This window comes from Danio rerio, chromosome 3, assembly GCF_052040795.2.
Source record: "Danio rerio strain M-AB ecotype USA chromosome 3, GRCz13ab, whole genome shotgun sequence".
Taxonomy (NCBI): Eukaryota; Metazoa; Chordata; class Actinopteri; order Cypriniformes; family Danionidae; genus Danio; species Danio rerio.
This window is the reverse complement of record NC_141023.1, coordinates 31,841,441-31,859,293: the sequence shown is the minus strand read 5'-3', so window position 1 is coordinate 31,859,293 and position 17,853 is coordinate 31,841,441. Positions and strand designations below refer to the sequence as shown.

The following is a 17,853-nucleotide window of genomic DNA, read 5'->3' as shown; positions in this document are numbered from 1 at the left end:
CTGTTATAGGATTTTATAGTCTTTACAATCTCTTTTGATCAATTTAATGCTTTTTATTTGCAAAAATTAATTCATTTCTTGATGCAATGCAATGTTCATGTGCCTATTTTCATTTCCCAGTTGGAAGAAATACAAAAGCACCCCTGGTATCAGTAAGTAAAACTATTCATAATAGAAAATTCACCATTCAGTCGTTATTTATTTAATCTTTCTTTTTTCAAAACTTTATGCTGTTATTTTCCCCCTTGTCTGTGTTTCTCAGAGGGGGCAGGAATGAGCCGTGTCCAGAGCAGCCGCCACCGAGGCGTGTGTGTGTTAAGAGGATTCTGTCTCTCACAGATCTGGACCCCGATGTCCTAGAGAGCATGCATTCCCTGGGCTGCTTCAGAGACCGAGTCAAGCTGACCAGAGACCTGCAATGTGAAGAGTGAGTCTGAGACATCTCAGACTTGATATTAAGCAACAACAAGAACACACTAATCTTAAAATCATAGTTCATAGTTTTGTTTCATTTACTAGTGGTGTTTTTTAGCAATTCATCAGTACAAAAAAAGTGCCCCATATTTTGATACTCTTTTTATAGTCCTGTTTTGGATATTTAGATATAAATTGTCTTTATGTGCTGTACAGAGTTTCAAAAGCTGCGTGTGCACTTAAGATCTGCTTCATCGCTGACACGGTAGAATACCATCACAAGTTTGTTTCCTAAAATAGATTGTAGGCAAATATCCACTTCATCACGCACTGTTTTAAAAAAACATCCCATTAGTCTGATGAGTGTGCAAGTGTGAACTGTCTAAATGAAACAAACTGTAATGTGACTGATTTGCATACCTCTTTTAACCAATTACATCAAGCGAGTGGTGCATTTGTGTTTTTAACTGCTGACAGACACAGCAAGATTGCTGAAATATGAATTATTCTCAGGTTTTTATATAATAATCTAAGTTGTAATAATAATCTACTGCAGTATTTGTGACCCAATATAAAAAATCTTGTCATTTACTCATTCCACTCCTGTGGGATTTATTTTTGTCAGTGTAACTTTAAATAAGATGCTTTAAAGAATGATTTTGATGATACAATGAAACTCACTCATGCCTTCTGGTATCTGTTTTTAAGAGAAAACCAGGAGAAGCTGATCTACTACCTTCTGTTGGACAGAAAGGAGCGCTACCCTAGTTATGAAGATGAGCATCTTCCTCCCAGAAATGACGTTGGTGAGTGAGTTTTGTGGTTTAGGGCTGCGTGTTGCCCATCATGTTTAAAGCTATTCATTGAATGCCAGGAGAATAGCTGGTAACCTAGAAAGCCTGCCGGTGCTTTAGGTCTGAAAGTAAGCCAGTTTCATTAAAGGGCTCTAAGGCAAACGTCAGTGATTTGTAAATGTAACATATTGAGGGCTCCTTCCCCAAAATAAACAGATCAAGACCAGACGGAGACTAAAAACAGACTTCAAGGTGGAGGATCATCAGCGTTAGGAGCTTGAGAGCGGAGTCGGAGCATGTGCTTGCTAGGACAGTGTAGTGAGGGGGAGAACAGGTGCTGCTGGTTTTTGAATAAGATCAGGATCTTTTTTATGTACTGTAAATAGAGCATATGAGTCAAAAGCTGTCACTCTGGTAATGACACTCACATAATTTTTCACAATACTCGCATTACATTTCTTTATTATTATGCATATTATGTGAAAAGAATGGTTCTCACCAACAGGGCTGCAAAATAGTTTTGAAATACATTATAAATGATACATTGCTTACACTCATGTTGATGGAAATAATATTATAAGCAGGTTTTTCCACCAAAATAAAACCTTTGGTGGAAGAACAGAAAAAAAGTAAAAACATTAGGTGGTAAATGTCTTATTGCAATTTACTATTGCTTTATAAAATAAAACATTATATATAATAGTATTAATAAGAACTATGCATACATTAATAGTGAACACTGAAAGAAGTCTAGTTTGGTTATTTTGATATAAACGACCCTGAGTAACTGTATATTGTCTGGGTCAAAATTATCAATTTTACCTTTATGCCAAAAATCATTAGAATATTTTGTTAAATGAAGACATGTTGTAAATTTTCTATTGTAAATATATCAAAACATAGCTTTTGTTTTGTAATATGTTTTACTAAATTATCAATTATGAAGGGGATTTTGTCAATATTTAGATTTTTGCAATCTCACATTTTAGATTTTTTAAATAGTATCTTGTCCAAATGTTATCACATTTTAACAAACCTAATACCAATTGAAATATTCTTATCAGATTTCAGAACATGTGTAAATCCCAGTTTTGAAAAATCAATGCTTATGACTGGTTTTGTGGTCCATGCTCACATATATGTGGGCCAAATGTAAATTTCAAAATTCATTGCTTGTTATTTTGTAGGTTTTTAGTCATGTTTACATCTGGTATTAAGGTCAACACTTTAGAATAAGGTTTTATTGGTTAATGTTAGATAAGATATTTAGTAACATGAAGAAAAATACATGTATTACAGTGTTTATTCATGCTTGTTAACATTAGTTGATGTTCAGTGTTGGCTCATGTTAGCTCACAGTCCATTACTACTGTCAACAAGCATGCATTTGTATTTTAATAATGCATTAGTGAATGTTGAACTATGTTTAATAAAGGCTGTACAAATATTGTTCATACTTAGTTCATGTTAGTAAATACATTAACTAATGAAACCTTATTCTAAAGTGTGACCAAGATGCGTGTTGTTGGATCACAAATAGATGAGGGAGACACAGTATTATTGACACTCTTTTTGTCCACTTTTTCTGACAAGAGTCTAGGCCAGGGGTGTTAAACTTCTGGAGGGCCGCATCCCTGTACAGTTTAGTTCCAACCCTGGTTCAACACACTAACCTGGAGGTTTAAAACAAGCCTGAATGACTCAATTAGTTTGATCATGTGGGTTTAATTAGGGTTAAAGCTAAACTGTGCAGAGCTGCGGCCCTCCAGGAAGTAAGTTTGACACCTGTGATATTGGCCTATGCTGGTGTATGTCTATGAATGTTGCTGTTTACTTGTCAATCATCTTTTTTATAGGGCTTTTACAGTGTAGATTGTATCAAAACCACTTTACATAGATGAACAGAAAAATATAAATAAAAAGCCATAACTATATTTCAGATTATGGAACATAATTAGCATATAAGGCAATCAGCAGATCAGTGGTAGAATGTTGGTGTAGTTGGATTAGATCATCTTAATTAGGGCTGCATGATACTGGAAAAAACTGACATTGCAATATTCTGTTTTTCTACAATGTATATTGCAATATGAACATAATTTCACAAGATGACTCTATTTGGAAAAAAATCATAATTTTAAAATCAATTAGGATCATGTTCATAAAATATACAAAATTATACCAAAAAAGTGACACAGATCAAAAAATAAAAATAAAAAAACAACAGCAACACTTCATAGTTTTTGTTGGAGTCTAGCAGTACTGATTAACACAAATTCTAAATTCAATAATCAAATGTAATATAATACCTTAAAGTCTTCAATATATATATATATATATATATATATATATTGTATATATATATATATATATATATATATACAATAATTCTGTTAAAGCTGCAAGCTATAAAATTTAAAATGTCTTTAAAATATTTAAAAACATAAAAATAAAAACCTTTTACTCTAATTATATTAAAGTTAAACTTTGCAATGACTCCAAAGATCACATGTCTTCTGAACTGTGGTTCCTATTAATAATAATCGCAAATGATAGATTCTGTGATGTGACTATTGCAGATTCACACAGTATCAATGATATATTGAGCAGCCCTCATCTTAATACCAGGCGTAAGCAAATCTAAAAAGATCTAGATATCTCTGATTTATTAAACCAAATCATGCAGCCCTGATACCTTCCTGTCCATCATTTCAATGTCATGCCCTGTTTCATCTGTCATCCAGCAAATGTTGTTTGCAGGTAATGTTTACCCTATTTGCTTAGAAGCTCTCTGTCTCTCATTGAAAAGGACTTCTTTTTCAGCTTCTATGCTAATTTCCCTCTAAACACTGTAATACAGATAATTCCTCCTGCATTGCAGCTGTGTATTTTATATATTGTGATATATATATAAAACCAAACCTTATTCCAGCTTGGATACAGTAAGGTTTGTGTGTGATGGATGAAGTGTTGATGTCTGTGTTACAGTGGGTGTGTGTTTGTTGTTGTGATTATGTGATCAGATCCTCCCCGTAAGCGGGTGGACTCGCCCATGTTGACTCGTCATGGGCGCTGTCGGCCGGAGAGAAAGAGTCTGGAGGTACTGAGTGTGACAGAGCAGGGCTCTCCAACACCCCCCCGCAGAGCACTGGATACCTCTGCACACAGCCAGAGGTACACGCAAACTCTTTTTGATCGCTCTGTCTTAACCTTCATCTGAAAGTCAAGCTTGGTGGACCACACGTGTCTTATGTTCATGTGCTTTCCAAAAAATGTGCAGATAAATAAAAGACTAGTTCACACAGAGGATGAGAATATGACGGATATACAGTCGAGGGCCAAAAATTTTAGCCCTCCTGTGAAATTGTTATTGATATTTTTCCAATATTGTGATGTTGACCAGAGAATAGACATTTTTACAGTATTTCCTGTATTTTTTGTCTGTTGAAAGTCTAGTTTGGATGGAATGAAAGCAGTTTTTAATAACATTTAAAAAATATTTAAAAAATATTTTTAGCTCACATTTCACACTTAGCTGATGATTGATTATGAGCTTGTTTGGCATGGTGTCCTGGGAGAGAGCCCTGAGCTCAAAAGATCCTTGAGCAGCAATGTTCTTGCTGTGAGGCAACAGTGCTAACCACTAACCACCGTGCCGCCCAATCTAAGAAAAAAAAGTGGGAGGAATAGGGGAGGATGGGGGATTCTTCAAGACGAAGAAAACTGTAGTATGAAGACTATGGTTATGATGACTTAGGAATCGTCTGATTGGAGAATTGTATTAGTTAATATGAGTCCTGCCGTGATCAGTCATAAGCATGTGATCCTCTTGAAATTCGCGAAAACAGAAAACTGCAAAAAACGTAGCTCCTGAGAAGTAGTGACCTTATTCTTCGCGTTTGAGCGGGTGTAGCCGTTTGAATCTCTTTGGGCCGAGATTTCTTATTCCTTTCCATTAATTGTTAGACGTTTAAAACAGCTTGTTAGGCTGCTTAATATTGCAAACAGATTTTTCTTATTATATTATTCTACTTTGTCTGTAGTCATGAACACAATTTGTTTGTAGTTTGGCCGTGTTCTGCCGTTTCCGTCAATCAGAAGTTCTAAAACAATAGCAAAAACAAACCCACTTCCACATTGAAGAATAAGGTCAATATAGCGATACGTTTTCAGAATGAGCCGGGGTTGAAAATATTATGTACCGTTATTATGGCAAAGATAATAGAAATTAGTTATTAAAAGGATTAAGTTAAAAACTTTCCATCAGACAGCACTTGAGAAAAATGTGAAAAATAATTCAAACTTGACAGGACGGCTAATAATGTTGACTTCAACTATACATAGTTTTACATAAAGTTGAGCTTTGTAGAGTTTGCAGCTGTAATGATAATGACATAGAAGCAATAATACAATTTCATCGGAGACACTTTCGAAAGGTATGATGATAAATGATAAAAAACACTGACAGCCAATCAGGATCCATACTTCTCTTAAAGAGCCCAAGTATTTAAAGTAAGCAGACAACAAAACTGCATCATGTGCATAAAATAAACAGAACATTATTGTGTGTTGTTTGAATACTCATATTGTTATCAATAAACTATTTTTTAGTAAACATCCTTGGTGTGAACAGGTCTTCAGATGCAGATTTTTTATCAGATGATATTTTAGTGTAAATTTATGTGTTGATTTTACTGTACATTTGTGTTTATTTATTCAATAAGCAAGAACAATCCAATGTAAATTTGCTGAAATAGTAAAAGTTTGTATTTAATTCTACTTTTATTATATATTCAAACTGAACAAGCCTAATTTCTGTGTATGTTAGACTCAGAACATAGAGTACTTTATTCTTAAACACTATTCACCTTCTACATCTTTGACTTTGTAAATTGTAAACAATAAGTTAAGAGCCCTTGTGCACTTCGTTCCAGTCAGTGGCAGAGTTCTTGGCAACTGCAATGGGCATTTTTCATGGTACATGTTAGTTGACAAAGTTTTTCTTGGTTTTTTATCTATCTTTTATCTTTTCTTATATCTTACATGTTTTTATTTTTGTTGGTTGTGAATAAATTAACCTCTGAATGATAGTTAGTGACGCGTGGCTGCCGACATCCTGTCTCCGGCAGCATCTCATGTGCCTTTCAAGTCAGAAATATCATAATTCTGTATCAGAGTTCTGTGCACATGAATGATCAAGCAAAGTTGTCTTTACATATGAAATACTCAGAATTCTAGACAATAAACAAGAAATTAATGTGTAATAATGTTATAGATTAAAATGTTTTAATCATTTTTTAACTTATAGTTTTGGTCTCTAAGAGTATTTGTGTTTATTGTTTACAGTATAATTATTTGTCTTGGTTGATGCTGCTTTTATTAGGCAGCATGTCTGGCAACCTGTGGTCATTGCATGGCATGTAAAGTGCCTTTAATTCATTAAAGATTGATCAAATGAATGAAAAATATTTTTTTGCTGGACACATATTCATAATACAAAAAAATAGTGCTAACAGTGGAGGCAAATTATTCTTAAAAAGTATATCTATGCTCACAATAAAGTCCAAGTGTTTTTGTTGATCATTTAAGGGGTGAAGGTCTTAAAGAATTGGGAAATCAGGGATTTCAAAAAGCATGCCAAAACATTCTAGACCAGTTTCCTTTAGCTGGTCATCACTTTAATATTCCTTTAGGTTGATGGTGATTTAATAGCTAAGGATTACCTTTTTCAGTCTATTATAAAAAGAGCTGTATTTTTTAACATAGGGTGACTTGACTGCTGAAATGCAGATCTAATATGCATATCGCTATGATCAGATGATTTCTTAACTGCTGCTCAGGTCTAAACTTCTTTTACCCATAATGAAGAATGTAAAAGAACTGTGAGCTGTGAGCATATTGGATTAAACTAATTGTATCAAGTTATTTAGCTTGATAGGATACGCTCTTTGGAACCAAAATAAGCTCAGCTTTATAGCAGTGGATTTACTTTGTATTGATTTTGTATTTAAAAAAAAAAGTTTGAATAAAATATTTAAAAAAATTTTTTAATTAATTTCGCCTCTTTTTTTTTGCAAATGATGTCACAGTGGTTTGCTCTTTGATCTTCCTTGTAGTACATCAGGACGGTTTTACTGACACGTGTCGCTCTTCTCATAGGTCTCGGTCTGTTAGTGGAGCATCAACCGGCCTCTCATCCAGCCCCCTCAGCAGCCCTCGAGTAAGTAACCCACATGTTTTTGACCATATCTATGTTGTATACAATGTAAAACACTACTATGTTGTGCTCAGTGACGAATGGTGAAACGTATTGTGCTTGTTTTTGTTATTGTGGTATCAATAGCAAAGCTGAAATGCATTCAGCTCCTCTTTTTATGTTCATCTATCTCATACTGTCCTCATACTGGAGCCATTATTCACACTAAACACACACACACACACACACACACACGTGCACACACACTCACAGGTATATTTACCTAGTTTTAACTTGCATTCTGCACTCTAGTGAATGAGCTAACAACTGTCTACTAATTTCTACTTTCACGTGCTTCTCAAAGAGAATCATTTTGCTAACTCTTCACAGTTTCAATGCTAATGTTAATGATCATATACCATAGCTCTCATTAACGCTCATGACCATTGCTGTGTCCATCTCTCCATTCCTCTTTCCCTCTCCATCCCTCTGTCCTTTCTCTTCCTACCTGTCAGAGCCCAGTTTTCACTTTCAGCCAAACTGAAGTCACCTCTGCTTCCGCCACCCAGTCCAAAGACCCCAAAGCTGGAAGTTCCACCACACCCCGGGCGTCCCAGCGTGCGCCTGAGCAAAAAACCCAGACTCTGCCCACAAAAGCAGCTTCTGACCGCCCCCACCTACAGTCTATGAAGTCCCTCCCCCTGCAGACTCCCCCGTCCCCCTCGCCCTCCCCTTCTCCGCTCCTGTCCCCCATCCCTCGCTTCTTCTTCCCTGCTCCTTCTGTCCTGAAGTCTGTCACTAAGACCATCTATCCTAACTCTGCCCATGTGTCGCAGGTTACCCCGCAGGGCTCCCCACTCCCCACCCCTCTGGGGACCCCTGTGCACCACCCCCAGCACCCCCCTCCCACCCCGCCCTCCTCCTCCTCCTCCTCGTCCTCCTCGCGGGCTGAAGGAGGTGGTGGTGGTGGTGTGGGTGGTGGTTCCCTGTCCCTCACCCCACCCTCTAGTCCTGGGGGAAGTGGTGGAATGGCTGCCAGTAGTTCAGCCCACTGGAGGACGCGCCTCAACTCCTTCAAGAACAACCTGCTGGGCTCGCCACGCTTCCACCGCCGGAGGCTACAGGGTGAGAAATGCATCTGTCCACTTCCTGTCTGCTTGTAAAGTCTTGACGTAAAGGAAACTTGTTCTGGGTGCAAGCGTGTACTCGTGTGAAGAACTATCTTAACATTTGATGCATTTGATGCTAATCTTTAAAAAATATTTACTTTACTGCAACTGTTTAAGCCTGGAAAAAGTGATGTCAGGCTTAACAAGCGGATTATTGCTATTATTGAGTCAAATATCATTGCAAAAATGTTGATTTATTACTACTATTTATCTTTTTCTTGTTTCGATAGTTCCTACGTCAGAAGACATGTCCAGTTTAACTCCAGAGTCCAGCCCAGAGTAAGTATTTAGTCTTTTTTGCTTATTTTTTCCCCTAATTTCTGTTTTAAGGACACCAGATTTTTTCAACGCATTTCTAAACATAATAGTTTTAAAAACTCATTTCTAAAAACTGATTTGTTTTATCTTTGCCATGATAAGAGTAAATAATATTTGACTATATATTTTTCAAGACACTTCTGTACAGCTTAAAGTGACATTTAAAGGCTTAACTGGGGTAATTAGTTTAACTAGGCAGGTTAGGGTAATTAGGCAAGTTATTGTGTAACGATGGTTTGTTCTATAGACTATCAAATAAAAATATAGCTGAAAGAGGCTAATAATGTTGTCCTTAAAGAGGTTTTTTTAATTTAAAAAACTGCTTTTATTATAGCTGAAATAAAACAAATAGGGCTTTCTCCAGAAGAAAAAAATATTATCAGACATACTGTGAAAATTTCCTTGCTCTGTTAAATCATTAGGGAAATATTTAAAAAAGACAAAAAATTAAAGAGGGGCTAATAATTCCGACTTAAACTGTATATACTGTATATGTACTGTTAAATGTAATACTTGGCAAACAGCTTTTATTTTTATACTTCATATTCAGTATTGAATTTTGCAAAATTCAGAATTCAGTAGAATACAGAATTTATTATAAATAACCTAATTATAAAGCTTGTGATGTTTAAAAGTGCGGTAGGTGATCTGCCATATTGCTAAAAGGTTAGCATATTAGCTTTGGATGGCAGGGGAGGGACTGTGTTTCAAAGCCACGCCTCCTGAAATCGTAAACGCGCGCATCGCGACACGACAGCAGACAACCCACTAGTTCATGTCATTCGCCAGTTAGAAGTGTATGTAGTGTTTGGCTCGGTGTTGTGCAAGAATTTGCACAATTACATGCTATTTCAGAGCGAATATTCAGATTAGCATGGTAAACAATATGGGAAGCGCGTCATTGGCTGTCATTGTTTAGAAATGACCCAATGTGAATATAACAGCAACTTCAGCTCAGTAAAGCAGGTTAGGCAGAATAGCGTTATTTACTGATGTTTTGTTGTCAATCTAAATATAAATCTACATTATCGATGCTTTAAAAGGCCCTTATGAAACTGAAAATAGTCACATTAATCTTTCGCCCGAAGATTTCAGTGGCTGAACAACACGCCTGTGCATATAGCTCATTTGTAACAAGAACATCTGCATCAGCTCTGCATGAAGCTAAAGTTTAAAACAGAACATTATCTGTCTAACAGAAATACTTCAGCCATGGTGTCGTCCTTCCTTCAGCATGCAAAAGTAACTCCAATATTGATTCAAGATTTTTAAAAGTTTTAATTCGGCATTTGATTTTGCCCGACTCGCGGCGCTCATGCAGGAGTGCTCACGCTAATGGCGGATATGCGAAAAAAGAGATGCGCAAAAGCACAAATCTGCATTTCAGCTTAAAAGCTGTCTAAAACCCGCCCAAACTCACAAAAAATGCCCAAAATATTAAATTAATATTTTATTTACTTAATGTTTTAAAATCAAAATTAACCTAGTTACTTTAACTGTAATAATTTTTAACCATACAGCAAAAAAACACCGGCAGTTAGAGAACCACAACATAACTGGATCACTCTCTCTCTCACTCACACACTGCACTCATGTTGTGTAGATTACACTACCTATTAAAGTATGTTTTACTTTCAAAATGGGGTGTAAATTTGTCCCATTTGTCATTTTAAATTCTTTTGCGCATAATTAGGTGCGGCTCGTCAGACAACGCTTCTATGTTTATTCTTGCTTTCAATCCTAGAAAAAAAAATAGGTAAAAGTGTTGTGATAAATCGCGGTAATTTTAACTGCAGGCGCTGTGTGATGCACGTGCACGCGAAGGGGAGTCAAATTTGTTCAGGCAGTCAGAACTTTCCTTCATCTCCTCTCGTGGGTGGGCACACGCTGTTTGTGCAATGCAATGGTCACTACTAATTGAAGAGAGTAGGAGCACACTGTTGTATTTTGTTAAATAAGCTGCATTTAAAATTTACATTTCAAAACCGCCCAAATTTTGTTAACCCGACTATGCCATTTTTTACCCGCACAATCAAATTCAAAACCGCCTAATTAGAGGTAAGGGGAAAGGTTAAGGGGTAGAATTGGAATTGGGCCTCAATATCATTTGTTAGTTTATAGATAGAAAAATAGTTTGTTTTTAAGCATATTTGTCTACTTTTCTCTGAAAGTGTACTCAGAAATAAAGACAGATGAGCTTCACATTTGCTGTATTATTTGCACTCTTACAGGATTAATTTCTGTATTTCTTTCTACTGATAAACCTCTTATATAATCAATTATTTAAACATCCCTAATATGTGTCCTTTGCACATTAGCAGCCATGAAACAATAACAATAATACATACTATATGTGTTTATGAGTATTTAATAAATGTTTATGTGTGTTTGTTAGCATATATTTGCATCTGTGTTCACTTTTTTAGGTTGGCAAAGAAGTCGTGGTTCGGAAATTTCATCAGTCTGGAGAGGGAAGAGCAGATTTTTGTGGTGATCAGAGACAAACCTCTAAGCTCCATCAAGGCTGACATCGTCCATGCTTTTCTATCCGTTAGTAGTATTTCACTTCCTCTTCCCCTTCATCTTCCTCTTCTTTGTTCCTACTTGTTTGAAGATTGAAACTTTGATGTGCGTCTCTGCTCTCCTCTAGATCCCCTCCCTGAGTCACAGTGTCATCTCTCAGACAAGTTTCCGGGCGGAGTACAAGTCCTCCGGAGGTCCGTCTGTCTTCCAGAAGCCAGTCAAATTTCAGGTTGACATCGCCTTCTCTGAGGGAGAAAGAGAACGTGAGAGGGACAAAGACAGAGAGAGGGAGGGAAGGAGGGAGACAGGCATCTACAGCGTCACCTTTACTCTATTATCAGGTATTTTAAAAGATGAACCTGTTTTACATGTCCGCTCAAGGTATATTTTCTGTTAATGTGATAATGTTGTTTTGCAGGTCCTAGTCGCAGGTTTAAAAGAGTGGTAGAGACCATTCAAGCTCAGCTTCTCAGCACACATGACCAGCCGTCTGTGCAGGCACTGGCAGGTAAATGTTGAACACTACACTTACACTCAAACATGTACTCCTGCATGAAAAGTTAAACTTAAAGGGATAGTTTACCCAAGACTGAACATTCAGTCCTCAGTCACTTTACCCCGTTTTTTGTTTTAAACCTCGCAGATTTTCAGTTGTATGTCGCAAATAATAGAAGATATTTGAAGAAAGCTGGAAAACGGTAACCATTGACTTTCAAAGTATTTGGTTTTTCTATTATGGAAGTTAATGGTTACAGGTTTTTCTTCCTTCAAGATATCGTCTTTAATGTTTAACAGATAAAGAAACTCAAAGGTTTGGAACAAGTAAGGGGTAAGTACAATTTCATTTTGTGGTGAACTATCCCTTTAGAAAAAGCTTGTGCCAGTGCAAACCCTATTTGGCACTAAAAAACAAAGACATGCAGTGAAACATGCCAAACCATGACATTATTTTTGTGGCTGACACTGTTGCATATGCATTTTTAGGTTTTGTGAAAAAGTATTTTAATGAATCATGTTATGAGATTTGCTAAGGTTTGTGGTGGTTAGTTTACTGAAATTTGCCCATTTTATTAAATAACGCAAAACTGATGCCTTAACCCATTTTGCTACTGTGTTAGAAGATTACTTGCATTTATTCACCATTGACCCAGCTTTTTTGTGACCTGATTTGCTCATGTTTATTTACTGCATTGAATAGGATGAGCTGTTCCTTGTCTATTATTTAATTACTACATTGTCAGTGAAGTACTCTCACAACATTAAACTTTTCTTTCATTGAGGTTTAATTATATACCTTTATATGTATATTATTATACCTTTTGTTAAACTGTTTATTTTAGTTTGATTTAAATATTTATTCATACATCTATATATTAGTTTAGTTGTAGTTATTTTAGTATATTTAAACCAAGTTAAACTTAATGAAACATTAGACATTAAAAGTTAGTTAAAACTGAACATAAGAAATATTTTTCTTCATTAATCAGTTAACTTTTTTGAATAACAAAAGGGATATTAGCTTAGTTTTAAGGTGCTGTATATAAGTTTTACACCCAGTGGTTGAACTGGATATTGGACTCCTAGATCAAAACAAACGCAAGCGCAGGTTGCCAGATTAACGATCAGCAGAAGCGAACCTGACTATCGAGTCTAAAGGCTGATTTCGTGTTCTAAATAAAAGCTACATCACGCAATAGAAGGAATGTTTTACATATTAAAAGGAGTTTTTGTCCTAACCAACAACTCAAATTGAAATATTTGAAACAGCTTGCAGTTGAACAACAGAAAACAGACAATGCTCACCTCAAGTACACCTCACGTTCTTTATTCAGTGTTAAATGCTAATAATGTGATTTTGAATGCATTTTACATGCCTTACCACTGAACGCAGAAGCAGATAGTTCACCTCAGATCTTGAAAATTAAACTTTAGAACTCAGTGCAGGCCAACACATATTAGTTATTCAGCATCTACATTTAATATATTTAATGTTAAAGAGGTTTAATATGTATTACTTAGATTATAAATCTTATATTTTTGTGAGTGAGTGCATATTCTGTGCTTCTAAATGGCTGTATTTAAATTTCTGTCTTGTTTCATCTGGTGCAAACAACCAAATTGCTCGTCACTGCAGTTCTCGTCACTTAGCATGTTGTTAGGACATGGGTTACTATGTAACCTGCTCACCTAATGTTTTCGCTCGTAATATTTATATTATTTACTGATTATTTAATTCCATATGTGGAACTCTGAATCTGCATCTCATATCGAAGTCTGCTACTGTACTACTGAGGCCGCATTTCGTTCACGGGTGCATGCTATGAGAGCCTTTCTGATTGAATGAATGACTGAATAATTCGTAGTTTTCACCAAGGCAATCTGGGGTGCTGAAATATGATTGGCTAAACTGGCAGTGGGTGGGTTATAAAAAACAAACCAAAGACAGACGTGCTGTCACATAACAGATATTTTCACAGCAAAATATCTGACTTCAGCATTGTTTTTCAGATAAACAAGAATGTTCACTTAGCATGTTTCCTAAATATCTGCAAACATATTATGGTATTTTATTCTTTAGAAAAGTCAAAAACTTACACACAGCACCTTTAAGAATAAAATCCCTGATGTATTAAAGTATAAATCCAAAACTAAATTGTGACCAGATAGTGTACCCTGATTTTTAAATTGACATAAAAAAATGTTTTTAAGCACAAATCACACTCTGATGGTTCCTGTTATTTTCTCCTTGCAGATGAGAAGAATGGGCTTTCGTCCCGTCCACCCAGCACACCGACCCGTCAGAACTCTCGTCGCTCGGAGGGCGGAGGTGATCGCGGGGAGCGGGCAGAGCGCGCCGATCGAGGAGAAGGGAGCAGTATTGGTGGTAGCGTGAGTGTACTACAAAGGAAGGGATCTGGCAAAGATAAAACTCGCCTCCTTTCCTCAAATGGGACCCAGTCTCAACCCTAAGTGAACTAATCAGACAAGCTGTAAAGGGGTTGACACGAGTCGCTCATGGTCCATCTGCACAACACACAACGACAGGTAAACTTAGCCCTGAATTTCACATCACACCCTGGGATCCAACTGTAACAAGTCAGGAGTCTGTTCACACGGAAGTGTTCTTACATGCAAGTCATCGTCAGAAGAAAAAATTATAATATCGTTTTTCCGATTCTAAGCATTTACAAACGTGAAATATAAACCCCAGCAACAAATTATTCGGTTCACTACAAAGAAGGATCAATGCTCAAGTGATCTAATGGCAACAAACTAGACAAACCATGGGACAGAAAAGAATGTCTCTCAAACTTATCATCATCATCTTCATCTCCATCATCGTCATTATAAGCAATGATCATCAGAAAAATCAGAATAAGCTGCTTAAGGTAGAGAAAAGCAAACAGAATGGCAAAAAGCAGGACCTTCTTCATTCTTAACACCACTTGGAGCACAAAAAAAGGATTTCTAAAACTTTTTTTTATTATTAAATTTTGTATCACAAAATGCAATTATAGTCTTACATGACTATACCCTCATGATCTGAGGATGTGTGTTAAGTGTTGAAGATATAGCCTGTGTTGTTGTAGATCCTAAAAATCGGTCACTGAAAGATATGCAGTGGAAAGATGGCCACCGGAAGCTACACTTGGAGAATGTTGTCAAAACTGGGCTGTTGTAAGTCATGGCAGTTCTCAGACTATACCAGATCCACCCCACTCACTAAACAGGCACAGAGGCTTAGAGATTTCCTATGACATGTTCAAACACAGACCGAACAAGAGGAATGAAATAGCCTGTCGTGCTCTTGTGTCCTACAATTAGACAAGAAAAAATATGCCTTCGCCATCTTAACCATCATTTGTTTTTCCATTTCTTGTTTAGATTATATTTTTGTTATATTCTGAAATAACATGTTTCCATTGAGTAAATGGAAAAAAAGTGAATGTGAAAAAAAACAAAAATAGAAATGTTGAACTATTTATTGATTTTAAAACACGTTATTTATTTATTTATTTATTTATTTATTTATTTATTTATTTATTTATTTATTTATTTATTTATTTATTTGATGGATTGTTTGCTAAATGTTCAGGCTGGTAAAATAAAAATCGCACAGGTTACAATTTAGAAAATCGTTTAAAAAACGACCCATTTCTGTTTGTTCCCAAATATCTTCTAACAATGCTGCAAAAGTCCTCTAAAAGACATTTCAGTAGTTTCCTGTCTCATTTTCATTTCATATCACATAAAAACAGAAGCCAACTCACAAAGGAGAAAAACTGGAGAGTAATGAAAAATCAACCAAGCAATGACTCCATGCCTTGGATGTCTCCCACAGGGAGAACATTTTAAAGCCCTCCAGGATGCACGTAAACCTAAAGACTGAAGTGAACCTTATGGAAGACGAGGAACAAACAGGGGAACGAGAATGAAGCCCTCCATGTTCGCTCTCCATCTTTGAGAATGTTACCCAGACAAAAGCCCAAAGTTTCGGACTCGTATGTACCAGGCCAGCCCCTCGTACGAAACGCGAGCAGTATTCTGTCTTTTTCACACACATGCACACACACGCACACACACAAAAAGACTCAAAACTGACAATATGAAACAAAATGAATGATAACTGGACTTTGAAACTGGAATGCACTGTCCTAAAAAGAGAATTGTATTCAAACAAATAGTTGTCCCTTTCCTCGCCCACCCACGGGAATGGGTGAAGTGCTCTCTTAAGTGCAGACTCAGGATCAGCAGGGCTTTTTACTGCATTACGGTTGTGAATGGAAGGAACCTGATCCTGAACATCCACTTAAAAGCTCTTTCTCCAATGAGTCTTGGCCCTGAAGCCCAGAATCTGACCGTAAAGCCCCCCCCTGCCTCTCTCTCTTTCACCCTCCAGTCCACTCTTTTCCTGACGCAAAGAGCACTAAATGCAAAGCAAGGTTTTGCTCTGGTCCTCCCTCTGCCACCATCCTGCAGCCATCACGTTAACTTCTACCCAAAAATAGCATAGCGGAAACGACAACGAGGACTGTTTTGTCATCCAGCAGCTCCTGCGTCTTCCTAAATTGATTTCGAATAGCACATTGACTTTTCTTCACTACTGTTGAATGTTTAGGAGCAGATATAATAAGGAGTACGTCCTTGTTTTAGTACACTATGAATGCCTTAAATCCACATCTACCAAACGGTCAAGCACGTGCGCTCTCAAATATGCCCGGTCATGAGGCAGAGGAAACGCCAGAGCAAAACCCTGACGATGTGTGCGTGTTCAGTTCTGTTAGTTCTCAGGCAGGGTAAGTCTGGGAGTGTGCAAATACAGACTGTCTGTCCAGCTCTGAGTGAATGTGAAATACACTCCACACACTTTCTCTGATCATGACGCTCTCCCGCTCTGTGTGTCCCCGTCCCCCTTCCCCCTCCCTTTCACATTATGCACTGAATGAGATTCTGTTTTAGTTACTCGCCTCACGCATACAGCACACGTATCACATTTCATATGTATCGTTACTCTTCACTTATTTACCATACATTATATACCTCGTTCCGCTCCCGATCATAGAATTATACTTTAGACCAATCTCCTTCCCTCGTCTCTCATTATATACATACGCCCTGCCTGTCCCCAGTGTATGCTCACCCCCTCCCCCTTCATCTCTGTTCATTGTAAACAGAAAATATTACTCATATCTTCATTCTTTATCCATTCTATATTCACCTGATGATTATTGATTATCTTTGTCGTCATTACTGATTACTCCTCTTAAGATTGTAAAGCTGTACTCTTTCTTTCCCATTGCGCACAGTAGGAACTTTTTTCATAAGAAATGCAAGTCATTAAATTGGAGGGAAAAAAATAATGACGAGAAAATAAATGTCTGTGTTATAATTACAAAAAAATGAAAGTGCACTATTGTTATTGCCTGTGATAAAGAACAATAAACAATACAAAAACAACCTGTTATGCAGCTTTTTTTGCTCTCCTTTTTTACCTTTCTTTTTTGTTGTAGCATCTGCATATTAGTTCAAATTTTCAAAATAATATAATTTTTAAGAGAATTTGTGAGCTATAGTTCCCTATGATATAGTACACAAAATATATGACAAAGTTGTTTAAATTCACAGTCAGTATTTTTCTTTTGAGTTTTTTTTTTGTGTATAGTTTATTTATATTGAAGATTAGTTTTTTAAGCTTTTTGCCTTTATTAGGTGGATAGGACAGTATTTCAGACTGAAAACAAAGTGGTAGAGAGAGAAAGGGTAGAAACAGGAAATGTCCTCAAGCCAGGATTTGAACTCAGGACGGCTTGAAGTGCTACTGCACCATATGTCAGTGTGCTAAACACTAGGCTATTGTGCTGACAATGTTTATAATTTCTGAAGCATTATATACTACATTTTACTTCACAATGATTCAGAATAAAGATAATTACTTTGT

The 17,853-nt window shown here is 36.6% G+C and overlaps 1 protein-coding gene across 8 annotated transcripts in view; it reads left to right on the top strand.

The window, feature by feature from the left end:
• Nucleotides 1-17,372, top strand: part of brsk1b (BR serine/threonine kinase 1b) — a 30,663-nt gene extending 13,291 nt beyond the window's left edge. For 4 of the 8 annotated variants that reach the window (XM_087244701.1, XM_087244699.1, XM_087244702.2 and 1 more), the window contains 11 exons: nt 121-152; nt 263-427; nt 1,123-1,220; nt 4,232-4,382; nt 7,368-7,428; nt 8,241-8,529; nt 8,804-8,852; nt 11,318-11,441; nt 11,542-11,755; nt 11,833-11,922; nt 14,167-17,372. In XM_087244701.1, coding sequence (XP_087100827.1) covers nt 121-152; nt 263-427; nt 1,123-1,220; nt 4,232-4,382; nt 7,368-7,428; nt 8,241-8,529; nt 8,804-8,852; nt 11,318-11,441; nt 11,542-11,755; nt 11,833-11,922; nt 14,167-14,384 — 1,491 coding nt within the window. In that variant the 3' untranslated portion in view covers nt 14,385-17,372. Of the gene's footprint in view, nt 1-120; nt 153-262; nt 428-1,122; nt 1,221-4,231; nt 4,383-7,367; nt 7,429-7,919; nt 8,530-8,803; nt 8,853-11,317; nt 11,442-11,541; nt 11,756-11,832; nt 11,923-14,166 lie in introns of all 8 variants that reach the window. The other 4 variants (XM_087244700.2, XM_087244697.2, XR_015480965.2 and 1 more) reach the window with 3 other exon arrangements.
• Nucleotides 17,373-17,853: the final 481 nt, after the last annotated feature.